The sequence below is a fragment of the Schistocerca nitens genome, chromosome 4 (assembly GCF_023898315.1).
Source record: "Schistocerca nitens isolate TAMUIC-IGC-003100 chromosome 4, iqSchNite1.1, whole genome shotgun sequence".
Taxonomy (NCBI): domain Eukaryota; kingdom Metazoa; phylum Arthropoda; class Insecta; order Orthoptera; family Acrididae; genus Schistocerca; species Schistocerca nitens.
This window is the reverse complement of record NC_064617.1, coordinates 508,769,927-508,792,220: the sequence shown is the minus strand read 5'-3', so window position 1 is coordinate 508,792,220 and position 22,294 is coordinate 508,769,927. Positions and strand designations below refer to the sequence as shown.

Below are 22,294 nucleotides of genomic sequence, written 5' to 3'. Positions count from 1 at the left end.
TCCTACTCGGGTGGTAAAGGATAGCAGCTCACTGATAGATAACTTCTTTATATACCAAGATAAGTTTAACCAGATAAATGCTCAGCCTGTTGAGAATGGTCTTTCTGATCATGGTGCACAGCTAGTTACAATATATGACATAGCTCCATTCAGCAATACTAAACAGTCCTCCAAAGTAGTACGTTCAGTCAACGATTTAACAATTGCAAATTTCAGGGAAAGCCTACAGCAGTTAGACTGGGATGAGGTGTACCGTGAACCTGATGCCAATTTAAAATATAATTTATTTCATGACATTTTTGTAAATGCATTTGAAAACTGCTTCCCCAAGAAAATAGTTAAATATACTCGTAAGAAACCTTGTAACAAACCATGGCTTACTAAGGGTATAAAAATATCTTGTAACCGGAAAAGGGAAATGTATCTGACAGCAAGAAAGAGTAGTGACCCAGAAACTATCAAAAATTATAAAAACTACTGTGTTATATTAAGAAAAGTTATTAAAAAATCCAGGAGTATGTGTATCATGTCTGAAATCAGCAACTCTGATAATAAAATTAAAACAATTTGGAATATTATTAAAAGAGAAACAGGTCAACCAAGAGCAGAGGAAGACAGTATTACCATCAAATTGAATGAAAACTTTACGAACAAAAAGTCAGAAGTTGAAAATATTTTTAATAATCATTTTCTAAATGTTGTGGATATAGTAGGATCCAGGTGTTCATTAGAAGATGCTAGGCTGTTAATGGAAGAGGCCATACCTATGCAATTTGATACAATTGAAATCTCACCCACTTCTCCCTCTGAAATTAGGAAAATAATAAACTTGCTTAAAAGCAAAAACTCACATGGAATTGATGGTATTTCCAGCAAAATACTAAAAGCTTGTTCTCAACAGATAAGTAAGATTCTCAGCCACCTGTGTAATAGCTCTCTGGAACAGGGCATTTTCCCTGATAAACTGAAATATGCTATTGTTATACCTTTGCATAAAAAGGGGGATAGATCTGATGTCAACAATTACCGTCCAATCTCCCTTCTAACAGCTTTATCCAATATTTTTGAGAAAGTAATGTATTCAAGAGTAGCTTCACATATCTGTAAAAATGAAGTACTAACAAAATGTCAGTTTGGTTTCCAGAAAGGTTTTTCAACAGAAAATGCCATATATGCTTTCACCAGTCAAATTTTGAATGATCTGAATAACCGAACACCACCCATTGGGATTTTTTGTGATCTCTCAAAGGCTTTTGATTGTGTAAATCATGAAATTCTGCTAGACAAGCTCAAGTATTGTGGCATGAGTGGGACAGTGCACAAATGGTTTAATTCGTACCTAACTGGAAGAGTGCAGAAAGTAGAAATAAGTAGTTCTCGTAACATGCAAAGATCAGCACATTCCTCAAACTGGGGAACTATCAAGAATGGGGTTCCACAAGGGTCAGTCTTGGGTGCTTTGTTGTTCTTATTATATATTAATGACTTGCTATTCTATATTCATGAAGAGGCAAAGTTAGTTCTCTTTGCTGATGATACAAGTATAGTAATCACACCTGACAAACAAGAATTAACTGATGAAATTGTCAATACTGGCTTTCAGAAAATTACTAAGTGGTTCCTTGTAAACGGACTCTCACTGAATTTTGATAAGACACAGTACATACAGTTCCGTACAGTGAATGGTATGATGCCATTAATAAATATAGACCTTAATCAGAAGCATATAGCTAAGGTAGAATATTGCAAATTTTTAGGTGTGTCCATTGATGAGAGATTAAATTGGAAGAAACACATTGATGATCTGCTGAAACGTTTGAGTTCAGCTACTTATGCAATAAGGGTCATTGCAAATTTTGGTGATAAACATCTTAGTAAATTAGCTTACTACGCCTATTTTCACTCATTGCTTTCATATGGCATCATATTTTGGGGTAATTCATCACTGAGGAATAAAGTATTTATTGCACAAAAGCGTGTAATCAGAATAATAGCTGGAGTCCACCCAAGATCATCCTGCAGACATTTATTTAAGGATCTAGGGATATTCACAGTAGCTTCTCAGTATATATACTCTCTTATGAAATTTGTTATTAACAACCAAACCCAATTCAAAAGTAATAGCAGTGTGCATAACTACAATAGTAGGAGAAAGGATGATCTTCACTATTCAAGATTAAATCTAACTTTGGCACAGAAAGGGGTGAATTATACTGGCCTAAAGTCTTTGGTCACTTACCAAATAGTATCAAAAGTCTGACAGATAACCAACAAGTATTTAAGAAGAAATTAAAAGAATTTCTGAATGACAACTCCTTCTACTCCATAGAGGAATTTTTAGATATAAATTAAGAAAAAAAACAAAAAAATATTTAAAAAAATTTAAAAATAAAAATAAAAAATAAAGAAAAACAAAAAAACACAATAAAATAAAGTTGTTATATTAACTTAAGTATGTTGTTAAATTAACCTAATTATGTCGTGTATTGGAAAATTCGACTCGTTCCACATCATTACGAAATATCGTATTCATGATCCATGGAACTAGTATTAATCTAATCTAATCTAATCTAATCTAATCTGTTCTCTTGGGTACGTACCGCTGGAATGCCACCTGGAGGTTTCTTTTTCAAGGCAGATCCTGTTTCTTCAAAATTACGCACCCACGTTGTAATCGCATGCGCAGATGGGACACGTCCATGACGTCCAAGCTGGTAATGCTGTCGAAATGTTCTCTGCGCGGCAGTCGCACTATCACCATTTTTGTAAAACGCTCTCACAGCTACTGCACGTTCCGCACCAGTCCAATTCTCCATGATTACTAAATGGCAATGCGTTTACATCAATTGTGCAAAGTTTCGAACATCTGCCGGCGCTACAGTGCAACTGTAACGTTCAAAATTTCCCGTTCCCCTGCGCCAACCTGTACCAATCCGCGTAAAGGTGGCCCCATCTAAGAATAGGTTGGATGACAAAAACCCCGGAATCTTGTTGCCAGGTGAAGAAACCAGTGTCAAAACTGCTCTCGATGTGGAAAGTCTGTCGTTAGTAAGCCCTGCACACGCTTTAAGTGATAAGGGTAGTAACAGTTGTCAAGGAGAATGTTCCACGCGGTCACTGGTTTATTCTGCACTGGCCGGCCAACTGCCTGGTACTGACACGGAGGTCACCTTACATAGTGTTAATCACATTTTCCTTCAAGTCTGGTATCTGAACATTTCGGGTACGTCCTTCATGATTTCCTGCTTCCTGAAACGGCCTGTCTCAGATAAACGGCGAAACTCTGTTACAAATATTGAGTGCTGTGGTTGTTGTTGGTGGGGTAGGTCTCCTGATACAACCTTGCTGCCCGCCGCCCGTTGCCATTTTCCTTTTCTTAAGTAAACACCACGCCGGCAAGCTCTGGATTCGAGTTCGGATTCAATGTGTACAACGCTGTATCACTTCCACTACAAGGTGAGTTAGCAAAAAAAGTGAATTCGTACACAACATTACCAATTACTATGGCAGGAGACGGCGCTAGGGCATGACGTATGAGGGACAGTACCGCCCTTTAGGAGGAAACCATGCATACTGTAACTGGGGCTGCACGGTAAAGCGCGTATCAGACCGCAGTGTCTGTAACAAAGTATGATTGAATAAATGGACTCTAGCATCGAAACCACGCATTTCCGGACATAAGTTCATTAGACCTTTTTCGTGCCATATCCTCTCATCGATGAATCCCTAGAACTTGTACACGGTGGAAAAAATCACCCTGCATATAAAAATTATTGATACGACAACGATGTCCTCTTAAGAGGAATGAATACACTTTCACTCACCATTTAGTGAACCCTTACTTGAAAATGGCACAATAGCGGTACTCGCGATCGTACGTAAATAATTAAATTTATGAATCGTCTAGGCGCAATATATTGTAATTTCTAAATTACAGATGAACAGAAAATAATTAAATGAAACAAACTCTTCAGTCCGGAACCGCACTGCTGCTACGGACGCAGGTTCGAATCCTGCCTCAGGCATTGATGTGTGTGATGTCCTTAGGTTAGTTAGGTTTAAGTAGTTCTAAGTCTAGGGGACTGATGACCTCAGGTGTTAAGTCCCATAGTGCTTAGAGCCGTTTGAACCATTTTTTGAAACAAACTCAGCATCGCCTGAAATCGTATTTGGAATCGACTATGTTGTAGACCAGCTGCTAAGATGTATTTACAGTATTCTATTCCGAAACTTCTGTTCGCAGGCAGCTCGCAGAGTGCAGATTGGCCCAGTTGGCGCATCCTGCTGGTGGTCAGCCTGGTGTGCGCTATGCTCCTGGACACGCACTACTCCGCCGCTATTGTCAGTTCTCTTCTTCTACCGCCACCTAGGACCATCAACACCAAGAAGGACCTGCTCCAAAGTCCACTCGAGTTTGGCATAGAGAACATCAGCTACGTCCACAACCTTATAGAGGTATTACTGGCCATGCCGTTCTTGTTACTACGTAGACAGGTAGAGGTGGTTCATAGTTCACAATCTTTCGACTATTCTCCAGTTTTGGAGGCGGAATTCTGGTTATAGCGCGAGTCGCGTAAGTCAAAACGAGGGCACACAATTTTGTTGTGTGTTTAATCCTCTTGTGGCGCCAACTAAAACAGGTAAATTATGTTGCAATGATCATACTAAAAGCATAGATAATTATATACAGGGTGATTATAATTACAGTTTCAGGTTCAAAACGCTGTAATAGAGAACCGCTGCTTAGAATAATGTCACATTTGAACGGAATGTTACTGAAGAAAAGGGAAACGTTATGAAAAAAAAAAAAACAAAGTTTATCCACTAGGTAACGCTATAGGCGTCGTAACATAAATAGGTTCGTTCGGCTACAAATGACAGATGAATCACAACACGACGGCTACTGTGTGAGTTACGCATTAAGCCAACCGTACCGTGCAAAATGCATGACCGGACGAGTTTCGAAGTCAACAGTTGAGGGACTGTTAGTTGGGTAATCCTACTCACCACGGCAAGGTCATACAACATCGGATGGGAAAATCCATTTTTAATGATTCTGAGACCAAAAAACACATAAAAAACGACCCCTGTGTCTTTTATGTTGCATATTTTGTCACTTACAGTGCAATCTAGTACCAAAATTTTCATTAATTTGGTTTTGCTTCCATAGCGCTCCTCCTTTTTCGATGATATTGTGTTCAAATTTGATGTCATCCTGAACAGTAGTTCCTTTTATACAGCGTTTTGAAACTGGAACTTTTATTGTAATCATACTGTATATATATTTACATATTCTCACTAAATAGTAATAATCCTAGTGAGATAGTACCTTAAAGTTGCCTTGCTTAATGAATCTCAGTTACAATACCGTGTGTTTTAGCGGGCTCTCTTTCAAACTAGCACAAACTTTCGACTCTGTGAGGTTAAATATTGTTACCAGTTTGTGATGTCGCTGTCACGCAGAGCGGATCATCACAAGAAATTACGTTCTTTAACACAGAAATTATGTCCTCTATTAATGATGATATTGTTCAGGATGCTAGTTACCAACAACCAATGCAGCACCTTGCGTTATTTACCTTAAGTTTTATTTTAAATGAAGAAATGCTTCATAGTGTATTACTACATCTGTTATTACACCTCTGAGCGCCGTACATACCTGTTCAATATTTGTAGTAACTAGGATGTACACCGTGGTCCGCAGCTCGTGGTCTAGGTGCTAGAGTTGCTGCCTCTGGATCACGGGGTCCCGGGGTCGATTCCCGGCCAGGTTGGAATGTTCTCTGCCCCGGGACTGCGTGTTTGTGTTGTCCTCATCATTTCATCATCATCATTCGTAACAATGGCTAGATTGGACTGTAAAAAAATTGGACTGTGCAAAAATTTTGTATGGGCGCTGATGACTGCCCAGTTAGCGTCCTACAAATCGAACATCATCATTATCATCATCACGTCGCCGCGCGGTATTAGCCCAGCGGTCTTAGGCGCTGCAGTCATAGACTGCGCGGCTGGTCCCGGCGGAGGTTCGAGTCCTCCCTCAGGCGTGGGTGTGTGTGTTTGTCCTTAGGGTAATTTAGATTAAGTAGTGTGTAAGCTTAGGGACTGATGACCTTAGCAGTTAAGTCCCATAAGATTTCACACACATTTGAACACTCCAATCATCAAGTATAATCTGAGTAATAAACTGAGAACTGACGCGCTCACGTCCTGCTTCTTTTAATGCAAATGGCAGCAGATAGTGGGCGCAATAGCCGGCCGAAGTGGCCGTGCGGTTAAAGGCGCTGCAGTCTGGAACCGCAAGACCGCTACGGTCGCAGGTTCGAATCCTGCCTCGGGCATGGATGTTTGTGATGTCCTTCGGTTAGTTAGGTTTAACTAGTTCTAAGTTCTAGGGGACTAATGACCTCAGCAGTTGAGTCCCATAGTGCTCAGAGCCATTTGAACCATTTTGGGCGCAATAAACGTTGCGCAGAACCAAACGCGTTTCTGCCATTTCGCACATGACGTCAGAGAGGAACACACTGCGCTTGTATTCGTATGTTGGAGGCTGGGTGGTTTCGTGAGTGTTGTCGTTTTCGCTTAGTTGCATTAGTACAGTGGATTATTTGCAAGTGAAAGTGCGCGAGAAATGTCAGATGTGCTGTTGCCTGTTAAGTCTCACAGTTGCAACAGTTTCAGTGTCCACCAGATATTTTGAAGGATGTTCTAATTAGATTAGCTAATTCAAATGCTTCCTATAAATAAGGCAAGTGTATAATTTCCTGATTCAAAATGACGCCATCCGCCTGTTAGGTGAAGTTCGTCTAAACTTGTGATGAATACAAAATGAAAATGAGGGTTATATATGTCTTGTTTACTCGTTAAAACTTTTCTCAGAGCCAACTTAGAAAACTGCAAGCTCATTTCGAACATTTACTTTGACAGAAAACTACAAAAACAAAAAGCTTCGCTCTTGAAATTTCCTGGCAGATTAAAACTGTGTGCCAGACCGAGACTCGAACTCGGGACCTTTGCCTTTCGCGGGCAAGTGCTCTACCATCTGAGCTACCGAAGTACGACTCACGCCCGGTCCTCACAGCTTCACTTCTGCCAGAGACGAGATACTGGCAGAAGTGAAGCTGTGAGGACCGGGCGTGAGTCGTGTTTCGGTAGCTCAGATGGTAGAGAAGTTGCCCGCGAAAGGCAAAGGTCCCGAGTCCGAGTCTCGGTCGGCCACACTGTTTTAATCTGCCAGGAAGTTTCATATCAGCGCACACTCCGCTGCAGAGTGAAAATCTCATTCAAGCTTCGCGCTTTTTTGCATCTTTTAATTCGACAGAACATTTTTAAACAACAGTGTCAGTTTAAAAGCTGGTTAAGTTACAGGATGTAGAGGTAACATTTTAGCTGTAGCAGAATATCAGTTTAAACTGAAAGGTGCCACAATTACATCGCATAAGCACACGACCAACACGTTATAGCGCCGAGGTAGACCCGATTCCTTAGTGACGTCACGGCGTCAGCCGACTGGGCCAACGAGATATTCGGGCCCTGCAACGAACCTGTGACGTAACACTAATCGGCTTGTCCGCCACACTTCACGAACACTCGGTTCCGTGCAGGGCCCACGATAAACCACTATGTAATTGAAAAGATTCCCACGAAAGGTTACTGGCTCCCCGCCGGAGACGGCTGCTGGCACCCGTAAGACCTGCAGAGTCACGTGCTCTGACGTACACGCCACGGTCTGTCTTTCTCGTGGGCCTCGGTCAGCCAATAGCAGCGTAGAACCCTTACTGCCCAATCATATTTCTCTGCAGACCTTGCAGACAGACATAGACATAAGACTACTCTCTGGGATAGCCAAATTAGCAAAAGACGAACGAAAGTAAGTCAACGATGTAACCTTGTAAATTCTGGCCATGGAAGTGCAATAAAGGGTGATTGCGCTACAGACTTACGATGTGAGGCCCGTCCACGTTCCTGGCAATAGAAACTAAAAGGATCTAGGATTTGTAATGCAATTTCGAAACAAGCATTGAGTGAAATCGCGTATGCCTCAGTTCCGACAAGTTATCATATCTTTACAGTATTAGACGTGTTTGACACGCAGTATGCTCTTGGAAGTTATGAACTTGGCCAATCAGTTATAGTTCAGTCCCTTTTGAAGCCGAGACTTTCAATTCCCTGGCTGAAGTCTACCAGCAAATTTTGCACCAGAATATAAAATTCCATTCTGAACTCTAACCGCGCGGTCTAAGGCGCCTTGCCACACTTCTCGCGACTCCCCCCGTCGGAGGTTCGAGTCCTCCCTCGGACATGGGTGTGTGTGTTGTCCTTAGCGTAAGTTAGTTTAAGTTAGATTAAGTAGTGTCTAAGCCCAGGGACCGATGACTTCAACAGTTTGGTCCCATAGGAACTTACCAATAATTTCCAAAAAATTTTTGATCTCTAGACTGGGATTCATATTGTTCAAATGGTTCAAATGGCTCTGAGCACTATGGGACTTAACATCTGTGGTCATCAGTCCCCTAGAACTTTAGAACTACTTAAACCTAACTAACCTAAGAACATCACACACATCCATGCCCGAGGCAGGATTCGAACCTGCGACCGTAGCGGTCACGCGGTTCCAGACTGAAGCTCCTAGAACCGCACGGCCACACCGGCCGGCGGATTCATATTGTATCTGGTAAGTTTTACTTGTAGTATTGTGGTAGTGAATTCCATAGTTCTCTCCCAAACCACTCTTGTTACGAGCCACATATTATATCAGGAAGAAAAAAAAGTATAAAAATACCTATGTCCATTAAGGGAGCTTTCCAAGATATTCCATTATGTGCTTAACCTCATATTCTGGCAGTACTGACTCTTTTTTAGAACAAAAAGTTTGCTACGCTCTCACGATTCACATTACATTATAACATAGGACAGCACTGAATGAAAGTATCCTAGCAGTTCCCCGGCACCAGATTTCTCTTTGTGGTAGACAGTTCACAACGACGTTTTTTAATTTTATACCGTTTCCCTGTTTGCCGCCGGCAGCTGTGACCGAGCGGTTCTAGGCGCTTCAGTCCGGAACACCTAGATAACGTGGACCTTTGCTTTGCCTAAGGTGTTTCTCTTCAAAATGTACCTTCATTTTCTAGTTGGTGAAGTTGTTCTCAAGGTGGAAACAGGGGTCATCTGCTTTGGCGGGACTTGACTGTAACCTCCATTTACGGAAGTGTTTGTCAATAATGGTCTTCATCAATATACATTCAATAACACCCAGATCTTTGTGGCTAGCAGCAAGAGCCCAATCGTCAGCATATCCAACTTTCGTCAATGTTGCCAGAGATATGTCTGCTGTATACAGGGAAAACTGAAGAGGACCTAGCACTGACCTTAGTGGGACGCCATTACTAAGCTTAATTAGAGGGCTAATCTTATTTCGTGTCTATTGCTTAACATACCATTGATGAGATTTCAAGTTCTAAGATGTGTTACGAATAAAGAAATTTTCCATACGGGCCCTTGGCTTCACACTGTATCATAAATCTGCACACAGTATCATAATGTTTGTTTGAAATCCTGCTTCAATAAGAGTTGTCAGTGAGTGAACCTGATCTATATTGCAGCTGTTTTGGCGGAATCCTGCCTGAACAGCAGGCAAGTTTTGGAACATTTTGTGTCAGATTCTGTTACACAGGATTCTTTCGAAAAATTTATATAACGTACTAAGTAAAGCAATGGGTCAGAAGCTTTGCAGTATGTCATTTGGTTTACCTGGTTTCAAGGAAGCTATGATCTTTGCCCTTTTAAAATCATAGGGTATGTTACCAGTTTGGAGAATAAGCTAGCCAGTTTTTTACATAGTTCCCACTGTGGACTGAGAATTCTGAACAGATGTCATCAAAACCAGGTGCCTTACATATGTTCATTTCTTTGAGATCTGTGGCTATTTCCTCACTGCTGAATGGTCTAGAGTAGTCTGTCTTAGGTTTACAAGCTAGTTTGAGTGCCTTTAATTCATTTTTGGCGTCATCTGTGTGTGATCGAATCTGAGGAGTTCTAGAGATGGACACAATGCTTTTAAATAAATTTGGCTACTTGCTTGGGTGTAAAAAGCTCCTTCGTGCGACGAAGTGGGTTGGCACGTCCTGCTTTTCCCAGCAAGGTTTTCCAGGTTTTTCTGCTTGAGGCGCAGAAGCCGAAGGCCTCAGCTGTGTCAGTCCACCGCATACAGCGAGCTGCGTCGATACTGTTCAGAAGTTCATCACCTATTTCACATTCATTGTCACAAAACTTTTTGTACAGAATTTCGCACTTTCCCGTCAGTCCAGGTACAAAGGGTGTTTTTTATTTAACTTGAGACAACCAAATATCTTGAAAGCGATCCATCGTACGAAAAAAATGTTCTAGGTGAAAAGTTAATATTAGTTGTAGTAATAGTATTAGTGATGCTGTAATTGGCCACCTCGAGCGAGGACGGGGTGGACTTCGTTGTTTCAAATGGGAAAAATGAGAACCCCCCATATTTACCGCATATTTGGATTCTACGCTAAAAAAATACGAACGGTTTACTCGAAGCATTGTTTTCCATTCGTGGTAGATGACGCTGTAATTGACAAATATCAAGTGTGCATGTTTTTGCAATTAAAAACCAACGCATTTGATTCTACATTTCATTTACGATGTAACTGTAAACCTTTGTGTTGTAACGGTTGATGAAACCTGAGAGTTGCAAATGTGATTGTACAGTACAGATAATGTGGCTAGATTTCTGGCCAATAAACAGCTTGTGTTGTAAAGCAGTTTTCTGTTCGCTACGAGTTGATAGTGATGAGTCCCCAAATCATCAGAATGCTTGAATTCGGTGGCTGCCCTCGAACCCCGCCATCAGCGTGACTGATTTCGGTGCGTCTTTCCTTCCAACCATCATAACACTGACGCTGTGCTGCTACCGGCGTACTGCGAACCACAACCATTGTAACAAGATAAAATGTTCATGAAGCGATAATCAGAGGCGCACCAGCTATGGATACTCACCGAAATCAAGCACCCAAGTGTTGAGAGACAACGGGGCTCACCAAAATCAAGCATCCTGATGGGAACAGAAAACTATTACATCCACGTCGTTGTTAATGGATCACGCTGAACGTGAAAGGGTTAACTATATTCTACTGCACAATCACATTTGCAACTCTAAAGTAAATGTCGAACGCAAATATCAAACGTTAGAACACAAAGGTTTATATTTACACCGTAAATGTAAAGTAGAGTCAAATGTGTCCGTTCTCAATTCCAAAAACAGACACACCTGATATTTTTCTATTACAGCGCCATCTACGACGAATGGGAAATAGTGATTTGAGTAGAATCCGACTATGCAATAAAAATGGGGGTGGGGCTGCTTACAAATGAAAATACGAAGTTGATCCTGCCCACTCAGGAGGGTGGTTAGAAGGTGGCCATTTGTAGCATAGACAGATGTTAGCTATATTAATATTAAGTTTACACCTAGAACATGTTTTCGTATGATACGTCGTTTTCGAGATATTTAGCTGTCTCAAGGTAAAATGAACACCGAGTATATTCCTCTCAGAAGCCTCTTTGCTGTGCATAGTACTGCTCCAGTAAACTTATTATAGTTTGTGCTTCCTGGCGGAAACGATCCCACACGTATAGTCGGATTTTTAGAAAATGCAAAACCAGTCAACTCTTTTAAATTTCCAGCTATTATAATTATAATTGTAGACATCTTTGAGTAATGGCAAGTCAAATTTGGGAAGGTGGGATGGTGGACTGTAACAAATTGTGATTTCCCCCTATCCCTCATCACTCTCCTGAACCAAACCCCGAATCCGCATCTGACGGCAGCTTCCATATTAATGAACACGCATCCCCTAAAGTCATAAATATTATAAATTCCATTGCATACTGTTCCGTGCTAGAACAGCTTACCTTACCACCCTAGGACAGTGCAATTCTAATCGTTTAATGTAGCTTGTGTGTTTGCTTCAGACACTTATTTTCTCCAGTATTGTTTATTTCATTATATTATGCAGATGAGTGAAGACCCTGTGGTACGGAGCTTGTACCTGAAGAAGGTTGCGCCACCAGGCGCCGTTCGGTCAAACTACTTCTCCCTGGAAGAAGGCATGACCAAAGTGGCCACCGAGATGTTCGCGTTCCACTCGCAGGAGTTCCAGATGTACCCTCTGGTGGAGAAGCTGTTCACCGAACACGACAAATGCGCTCTCGTCACCATTCCGCTTCTCGCACCGCGGATGACCTACGTCGCGGTGGGCAAGAACTCGCCTCTCAGGGAGACGTTCACGGTCGGGTACGTTATGCGGCTGCTGCTGTAGGAAGTTACTTAGTTTCTTACCGGCTTGCTCTACGGATCAAAGTTGTCGCTTCTCGCCAGTGTTCCAAACTGACAAACCCTTGATGCCTTAGGATGTGCCACATCAATCAGTACCTTCTTATAGTCACGTTGCGGCATACGCTTCTTTAACCCCCCCCCCCCCCTTTCCAAAGTGATTCAGTACCTTCTCACTAGTTATTTGATGTACCAATCTAATCATCACTAATCTTCTGTAGCACTACGTTTCAAAAGCTTCTATTCTTTCCTTGTCTGAACCGTTTATCATCCATGTTTCAGAAAACATTTTGCGAAAAAAGCGACCAATTTCAAGTCATTCCTTTATGGTATTCTATTTTGTGTCTCAATTTTTTGCATCACAAATATAATAGTTGTTAATCTTACAGCGAATGCTATAAATAGATGTCATTTTTAATTTAGTAACTAAAGTTCTTCGTCATGTATTCAATAAGTATTCATTCTATTGGTTCGAATGATGTGTAGAGACGAGTACGCGAGGGGGGGGGGGGAGGGGGAGCTTCCGCTGTTTAACAACATATCGTTGCTTCTCCAGCAGTTGACAGCATCTAGAGGGTTCTGAGTTCTGCAGTTCCTGCTCTGTGGATCGTCTTCACACATCAACTCTGTGTATAACTTCGTTTTATTTTTTATTACATTGTTTCTATTTTATCCGTATGTCCTTCTGTGTTTATAGTGCTCTATATTCCAGATTACGGTCCAAGGATGGCCCGCCTTTGGGCTGAAACCGGTCACCATAAATGTGATTTGTGCGATCTAGACTGTTTTTCTAAGTACAATCCATGTTTCAGTTCCGTATAAGGCTTACACTGGAGACGAATACAGTCAGAAAAGAGTTACTTGTATTTAAATTTATATTCGATGTTAACAAGTATGTCATTTTCATAAATGCTTTTCTCATCTACTTCCTTTAACTCCTCGTTTCCTAATCTAACGCCCTCAGCTTCATCCAATCTAATGTGACTTCATTCCGACTCTGACAGAATTACACTGACATCAGCAAACCTCGAACTTTTTATGTTTCTCTCTGATCTGTAATAACCTTTCCAAATTTCTCTTTAGTTCAGTGTGACTCTTTCCCTCTTAAAAAAAGAAATCACAAAATCATATTACTATACATTCAGAAATTCTCTTATAAAATAGAAGGAGTTGCCAAGTAGGCATTTGTGTTTGAAATTAACTTGATTTCCAATGAAATTCTTTGCATCAATGAGTAGGTTGTCAACGACTTTTATGGCTGAGTAGCTCCCACTTTTCTGTGCCAAACTAAGGCTGAGTAATGGATAGTCTCACCACAAGGCTGTACAATTCTAATGGTTTCGTACGCTTGTGTGTGTGTTTTAGCAACTATTTTGTCCAAGTTGATACCGTGTTTCTTGGGAACAAAAAAAGGGAATGAAGATTAGAGTTTTTAAAGTCCCGTCGACATCGCAACCTCGTATTGTTGCAAGCATGTGGAAGAAATCCTGCCGTGCCCTTTCAAAGGACATTTTCCTGCAACGGTTTAGGGAAATGACGAAAAATCTAAATCTGGATGGCCGGACGTGGATCTGAACCGTTGTGTTCCCGAATGCGAGTCCGGTTTGCTAATCACTGGGCTACCTGGCTCAGTCTTTAGCTAAAAACAAGCATTTGATTTAGTTCCACATTGCTGTTTAGCAAATAACTCATGAGCTTACTGAGTATAGGACTATATTTGTTACCGGATGCATCTCCGAGGTAGCAATAAAATTGGGATTTTCCCATACGACCATTTCACGCGTGTACCGTGAATCCGGTAAAACATCAAATCTCCGACATCGCTGCGACCAGAAAATACTGCAAGAATGGGACCAACGATGACTGAAGGGAATCGTTCAAGGTGACAGAAGTGCAACCTTTCCGCAAATTGCTGTAGATTTCAATACTGGGCCATCAAAAAGTGCTGTGGTGGCGCACACAGTGTTATATAGAATTTTTGAATGTCCTCGTCCAGTAATTCTGTTACCACGGAATCAGGAGCCGAAGGCCCACTCGTGTACTCTTGATGACTGCACGACACACCTCGCCTGGGCCCGTCAACACCGACATTGGACTGTTGATGACTGGAGATAATTTCCCTGGTCGGACGAGTCTAGTTTCAAATTGTATGGAGGGGATGGACGTTTACGGGTATGGAGACAACCTCATGAATCCATGGACCCTGCATATCAGCAGGGGACTGTTCAAGCTGGTGGAGGCTCTAATGGTTTGGGGCGTTTGCAGTTGGAGTGACATGGGAACCCTTATACGCCTAGATACGACTCTGGCAGGTGACACGTACGTAAGCATCCTGTCTGATTACCTGCATCATTTCATGTCCATTGTGCATCAACATGTCGTTCTTAGTTAAACAAAATCGGCAGATGTAAGTAGGGTATCAGAGTGTGTTCAGGATAACCTTCAAATGAGATTTGGTGTCATATTACAGCTGATGCAATTGCGAATGTCATATTTAAGGTCACGCAACATGAATCAAGATCACACCCTATTATCTCCCTCCACTCCTTCCCCTCTACGCCCTCCACCTCTTTCACTTTGCTCTCGCCCGTTAGGAGTAATTTGATGTCTGTACATGGTAGTAAAAGAATCGTCATACGACGCTATCAGTATAAACTGGCCAAAAGGTAGAAGAAGGCTAAAAGTAAGTATTTATCCATCGATTAGTAATATTAGTAGCACTGCACTCCCCTGATTCCGTGGTAACAGAATTACTGGACGAGGACATTCAAAAATTCTATATAACACTGTGTGCGCCACCACAGCAGCAGTGGCAGCAACAGCCGATAGACGACCTTCCAGATTTATTGGACGTGCTACCATTCGACTTTTTTGTACCGCCACCGGGGATTATTCAATTCATAAAAGCCTCAGCTACGTCTCACAAAAGTACAGTTATCCGCAAACACATACAGTGTGACTGGTAGTGATTCTAAATGCGTGTATGTACACCTAGCATTTCACAGTGACTTTGGAGTAGTTATAAAAGAAGAAACCGTTCAGTAGAAACCGTTCACCATCTTGTTGCTAAAGTGCAGTATTCATAATATTTATTGGGAGTATCTCTGCAACGTGAGGAAGTAGATCGAGAAGAGGATAATGACGGATTACGATCCATCACATACCTCAACAACATTCAGATGCTTCGGAAAAAGGTTTCAATAGTGGCTATGTATGCTGAAGTTGTGCCTGAATTAACGTCAGGGGACATACACATTTACATAAAACATTCAAGTGCTGCCAATTTAGATAATCTATACTGTGCTTTAATGATTGCGGCAGACTGAGCTGCATATTATAACTTTCTAGTGTATTTACATGCGAATAGTGTAAATAAAAAGGAATTAGAACAGTGTATAAAAGCTTCTATTCGATCAGTGTCAGAGAATGTATGAGTTGAGCGGGTAACTATGAAATCTGAGGAAGCTGTATTTACTGAAGGAATTGAAAGGTGGCTACACTGAGCCACAGCGCCAGAGATCGCGCTAGAGAGTATTGTTCCGCCGCCTCCACTGGCAGTGATTATTGAGATGTCGTAGTGGGCAGTGGTTGTTGAGAACTCGTAGTAGTCAGTGCTTGTTAAGAACTCGTAGCAGAGAGTGTTTTTTGAGATGTGCTAGTAGGGAGTGCTTGCTGAGATGTGATACTGAAAAGTTCTTGTTGAGATGTGGTAATAGCGAGTCGGTGTGGAGATATATTGTAATGATTAGAGTGATTTTGGTCAATATATGAAGGTAACGAAACTTGATTTATTTTTCATTATTTAATGTCGTAAATAATGCTTCATTACAGGTTCAGTCAACAAAGCATCTGGCTTGTGTTCTGGGATTAGAGTGTAATTCTGGTTTTCTTGAGTAATTATGGTATTTCTATTTCCTTTAATTAATTCAGTATAAATGATATTTAAAATTTCTTGTGTTGTTGAAGAAGAACCGTGCCAGATGCGTACGTTGAGTCATACTCCCACACACAGAACAGTTACACTTGTGCTTTGGTTTCGTAGGTTTTATAGTTGCTGGGGACTTAATTAATTAATTGTGTTAATGAAAATTTCCATTTCATTCTTTGTTATTGTTCTATGCAGTCAGATAGCGTAATAATACTAGTCAGGGCGAACCGTTTACGAGACTTCGTAATCGAACATTCAGCTACTAAAATTGAAATTATTTGCATTGTATTTTAATTAAGCCCCCATGCACGTGGCGACCCTGCATTATTGAGCTTTACAATGTACTGTTCAGAATACATCTTCATCCCCTCGTACTCTCACGCATTTATGTACAGCCCTACAGGATTCATGGTATCAGTTCTCTCCAGCACTACTTCAGACATTAGTCGAGTCCATGCCACGTCGTGTTGCGGCACTTCTGCGTGCTCGCGGGGGCCTTACGCGATATTAGGGAGGTGTAACAGTTTTGTCCCCTCTTTAGTGTACATAATTTATATAGGATGGTCAAAAACAGTTTGAAATGCTTAATGCTTGTAAGGTTGTTGCAGGGTAGGTTGTGGGTGAAAATAAGTGTGAAGGGAAAAAAAAGAAGGTATGGTGCGCCGTTTTTGAGTTAATTGGCGTCGAAGTTTGCTTATCAGGCTGTTGTGGATGCAAATTCACGTGACTACCGGATACCATTAGTGTCAATTGTTCTCATACCGCAGATGACAGCACGTGAGACTCTCAGCCTTTGGCCTGGGTTCCATCCTGACTACCGTCCCATGTTCAGTTTTTGTATTGCTCTCTTGTTCAATCTTAGGAAACCTAACAAACGACACCGTTTCTGTCAGGCCACTTGAATTTGTGCGCAATGACTTGATTTGCCAACTACAAGGCAAATTAATTCGGAAATGGTACAAGGTACTGAACTTTTTTCTTAAGAATTATTACTCAGCACAACCTCCATTACAGCTCCCTTACAAGATTTTCGTACTGTTATTGACCACCATGTACATTCACTTAGTTGTACCACCCCATGCCCATTGTATGATTCAAATGCACATAAACATACTATAAGCCAGTGCTCATGCATGCACGTAACCATTGGTGAGCTGGGCTGAGCGGTGACTGAGTAGTGTGACTGCCCACCACACCATGCAGGTAAGTCGCACATGTGGGCACAGGGGAACCCTCGTCAGACACATAAGTCCTGCAGAGGGTGACCTAACTATCGGCCTGCCCGCCAGTTAAGACCCACAGAGGTGGGACCCCCACTTCTTCTGCTTTTGTGGTGCGGTTTAATATTGAACACTTAATGCTGATACATTTACTGGATCTATTCTTGTAGAAAATATGTGTGTCATGCAGGTGTAACTGCACATTGAGAATAATAATAGAAACTAGTTGGCTTTTGCAATTTATTTTCAAATTAGTTCCTCAATTATATGGACTAGGTTGTTTAGTAAATAATAAGCTGTATAATCAAAAATTAGCTAATACATTTTATTAACTTTTTCTTCATTTTTTTCAGGTTAAGGATAACTAATACAAAGATGGTTTATATATACAGCCGTGGAAATACTTTTCCGCCTTTTCTGCTCTTCGAAAAGAAAATTATCTATATACAATGTTTTTATATTTTTAAAAACTAATATACAATATTTACACAAGATTACAAATAAACATTTTTTTCATATTAATACTATTACTATCGATTTTTTCTGTGTACACAGTTTTCAATATATTGTCCACACAATGTTTACAGTGTGTGGGGTACTAGCAGAACACAGCCAGAAGAGAAAAAACCTCATGTACATATAGATACATGCATACATAGTCTGAAAAACAAGAAATGCTTACACAGTACACACAAAACAGTATACACAATTTTCAAGCAGACACAGTGTGCAGTCGTTCATACAACACATATACAGACGTCTATGACATACACTTCAGCTGTCAACTCAGCTGTGTGTGTGTGTGTGTGTGTGTGTGTGTGTGCATAAAAGAATACATCATTCAAGTGGACAGTGTGAGAATGGGAGAGTCCTGATCCCATCTGCACAGATGAATCGTTTGTCAGCACGACACAGCAGGCCAACTTACGGCTGCAGTACAGTATGCACCTGATGACATCATAACTGAAAGACTACTTGGCACACCATATGTGGAGAATCATCTGCACCATCATGCAGACACCTCTTGTAGTCCTCACTCATGAGAGCCTATAATGTTGCATGATGCACCCCTTAGCCCTCCTTCGAGTGGCACCTACATCTATATGATCTGCATATATTTTGGATCTGAGGCCCGCAGACTCCACAGTCTGCAAGCAATATGCTTTGTGTTTCTTCAGGCCAATAAACTTCTTATTCTGAGCCCACCTGCTTAGATGAGTGGTAATGTGTTTGCCTACCATGTAGCAGACCCAGGATCGATACCTGGCTGGGTTGGAGATTTTCTCCAGTCATGGACTGGGAGTTATGTTGTTCTCATCTTCATCATCTCATCATCACCGACACACAAATCGCCCTGTGTGGCGCCAGCTGAAATAAGATTTGTAACCCTGTGGCTGAACTTCCCCAGACGGGGCCTCCCGGCCATTAATGCCACATGATCATTTCATAATTTTTTCCTTGTTCTGAAGTGTTGTACTATAAAGATTATTGGCCACATATCCAGATATGTTCAATTCCTCCTTGTATCTAATTAATTCACATGGATTGCAGACTTTCACATGGTAAATTGTCTACATCCATACAAAGTAATTTGGGAGCAGCAAAGTTTGGTTTTGCAGACTCATATTGAAATCGGTACATGTGGACTTTGGAGAGGTCCAGAATACACATATCAATACAGTTTTGTGAACTCCAGCTGAAACCTTAAGCATCGCCACAGTGGCTAATCCTTCATTGGAGATTGGACCTGCTTAAAATTTGGCCTGGAGGTGTAATCTATCATGCCATAATGCCCATCCCATTGGTAAACTAAATGAATTTCATGACAGTTTTTAATATTCTCCATGGTTTTGCCAGAAACAGAATTATTAATTAATCCATTAAAATCCTTTTCAAAGTCAAACATCATGAGGGCATTCTGTTCAGTATTAACACCAATGCGTTCCTTGAACCAGTGATGCAGCTTGAAGGAGATGCCATGGGTGTTTCCAGTAAGTGTCATCACTAAACCAAGACATCGCTGGAATTTTCTGTAATGTAGAAAATAGCATTGCTTATTCTGCAGTTTTGTCATCAGCTTTGGGGTGGAACCATTGAGTGAGACTAGGCACTCTTGGCAAAGTGGCAAGTCACTGTAAGTCCCTTTTCATGCTATGCAAAGTGGAGGGATATTCCAGATCAGTCTCCAGGTCATATCTCACACCATAATCTGCAGCCACATCTTGGATCTCTTCTTATAATCTGTTGCTTTCATCTTCGGACAGCCACTGGAACTCTCCAAATGGCAGACATTTTTGCATAGCATACCCATGGAGATTGTTTACATCTAAGGAAAGGACATAAATCGTCGGAGGGCTTACCTTCCCCTCACTCATATGCAGGTTATTCACCCTGGCGTACTTGTGCACATACTAACAAAGTCCCTGTGAAACCTACCTTCGGAAGAAAGCAACATATCGCTATTGGTCAACAGTTTGATATTGACAGGTGCCTTTTTAAAAATTGCAACCCACAAAAGCACTGGCATAGTGTAACAGAAGGTAGGATCCAGGCTGTATCAGCCCAGGCATGAACTTTGGATTTTCTCAAAAATATCTGTGTGCATGGGCACACCTGTCTCCATGGATGGTTTAACATATCCCTCTAAATTAGAGGTGTCGAAATCCTACCAAACATTCACCGCATGCCTGTACTATGCATCCATTATAGCAGTGCCTGCGAGTTTTCTTGTGAATGCGGTTATACTGCGCAATGAAGTTTCACAGAGTCTCTCCATCAAATCCAGGTATTCACAAGGGAAGACTTACTTCCTCGTTACAAGCTGAAATTTTACATCAGGACATGCGGCTTTGGTAGTAATAATATCCTCCTGATGCACAGTCTCAACAAGTTTCCCAAGAAATGCGTGCATGAATTGTAATGAATACAGGAAGCAGAGAGTTATTCTTGGCATGACTCGTGTGGAGAATTAAGTGTAGTTTTCAATATCGTCAGGTATGACACTGACGATATCATTCTTCAAGCCAAAATCAGCCAAGTGCTCGTCAAGAAAGTGGGCATCTTACCCATCCAAATTATAGTAGAAGGTGGGCATATGTCGTGCCGGTTTGTATTTCATATAACATATGACCATCAACTGTCTGCTAGTATAAGGCATCATTCTCCTGCCGTTTGGTCATAGGAGTGTTACAGCGATAAATCTCATCAACGCTCACTGCAGGATGATTAAGACTGGAGTCATATGAGCGTACAACTTGATAGACCATCACATATGATACATGTCATTCTGAGAAAGTGGTGTGAGAGGCCGTGGGATCACCTTCACAACATGCCACAGGAAATATGCTCAAAATAAGCATACGCAATGAAGAGTCAGCGTTCCTGATAGTGTTATCATATTCTCTTCCTGCAGCAAAGTGGTGCGTGCATTTTATTTATACTTTATATCTATTCTGTTGCTTCAGATGAAGGGGTACTATAATTTCCTCACTGCAAAAATGGACTAGATTCTCATTCTGATCTGTGATATTCAATTGGAGATGGTCTAATCCCTGAAGAGTCACTGGGAGGTATGTTGGATTGCCAGACACCTCCATAATTTTGTAACCTGGACCCACTGTAGAAAAAATCCGTCCATTGTGTAAATTAATCTTTCAACACTTGGCTCCTCAAGAAGCCTCGTAGAGATCCTATTGAATCTTCATGCCTAAAATCTGTAGTCTGTTTTGTTGTTTTTGTGTCTGCTTTAAGCGTATTAACGTAACTCAAAGCCTTGTACAAAACTTTTTATATACACGTTCAAATCGTTAATACTGCATACGCCGGGAGGTGTTTCTGAAACTCTGCCACTTCCTAGATGTAGTTTATTGTTCTTCTCGGTGATGTTAGGATGCTGTTATACGTTTCCAGACCAATCAATGCAACACACCACTCCCCCCTTGCTTAGATCTATTGGAGGAAAGTAGTTTGCTCTTAATATGGATGAGTGCTCTTTTAAAATAAGAATGTACAGCATCACATCGCAACTCCAACCGATGCAGTGATATGCATACTGCTTGCTTTAATGCATTCTTCAAGAGAAATATTACACATAAATGATCACAGAGATATGAACTGAAGTCTCGGTTGTGCCGAAAATTGTAGAATACCTGGTTCTTGTTGGTAAAATATCAGCACAGTTCTTCAAGTGACCTTAAATCACCCTGTGGGTCAATGCAGTAGATGATATTTCAGTTTTATTTAACGTTTGCAACCCAGTGAGTACCATACCTTCCTACAACATCTAAATTGACAATCTCACATTCCTTGTAATTCCATGTCATTTCTGACAACGTATTTCACATAAAGACGCCATGAAAACTCGGGATTTTGTGTTTTCTGATGAGTTTAAGCAGGTCTGTAATGGTGAGCGTTCTGGTTGGTTGGTTGGTTTGTGGGATTAAAGGGACCAGACTGCGATGGTCATCGGTCCCTTTTTCCAAATACTAAAAACACCCACAGAGAATAAAACGAGTAACAGAATAGAGCACAGACAACACAGAACGAGAGAGACTTAGACAAAGACCAGACAAGAAAAACTAAAATCACACAGAGTGTGACAGTGGTTGGCCGACCATAGAAACAAAAAAGGAAAAGCCAACCACCGAGAAACGCATTAAAAACTCAGATTAAAATCGTAGGTCAATGGCCAGAATCAACACAAAAGAACATAACAAACACTCAGAGTAAACGATAAAAACCCCCTGCCCGAATAAAACGTAAAACTAAGTCAACCATAACAGGGTCATCAGATAAAAGGGC

At 41.2% G+C, this 22,294-nt stretch overlaps 1 protein-coding gene across 1 annotated transcript in view; it reads left to right on the top strand.

Annotated features, from left to right (window-relative positions):
• LOC126252400 (uncharacterized) overlaps nucleotides 1–22,294 on the top strand; it is a 151,562-nt gene that overhangs the window by 45,557 nt on the left and 83,711 nt on the right. Inside the window, exons 5-6 of the mRNA XM_049953290.1 lie at nucleotides 4,244–4,455; nucleotides 12,030–12,307. Coding sequence (XP_049809247.1) covers nucleotides 4,244–4,455; nucleotides 12,030–12,307 — 490 coding nt within the window. The remainder of the gene's footprint in view (nucleotides 1–4,243; nucleotides 4,456–12,029; nucleotides 12,308–22,294) is intronic.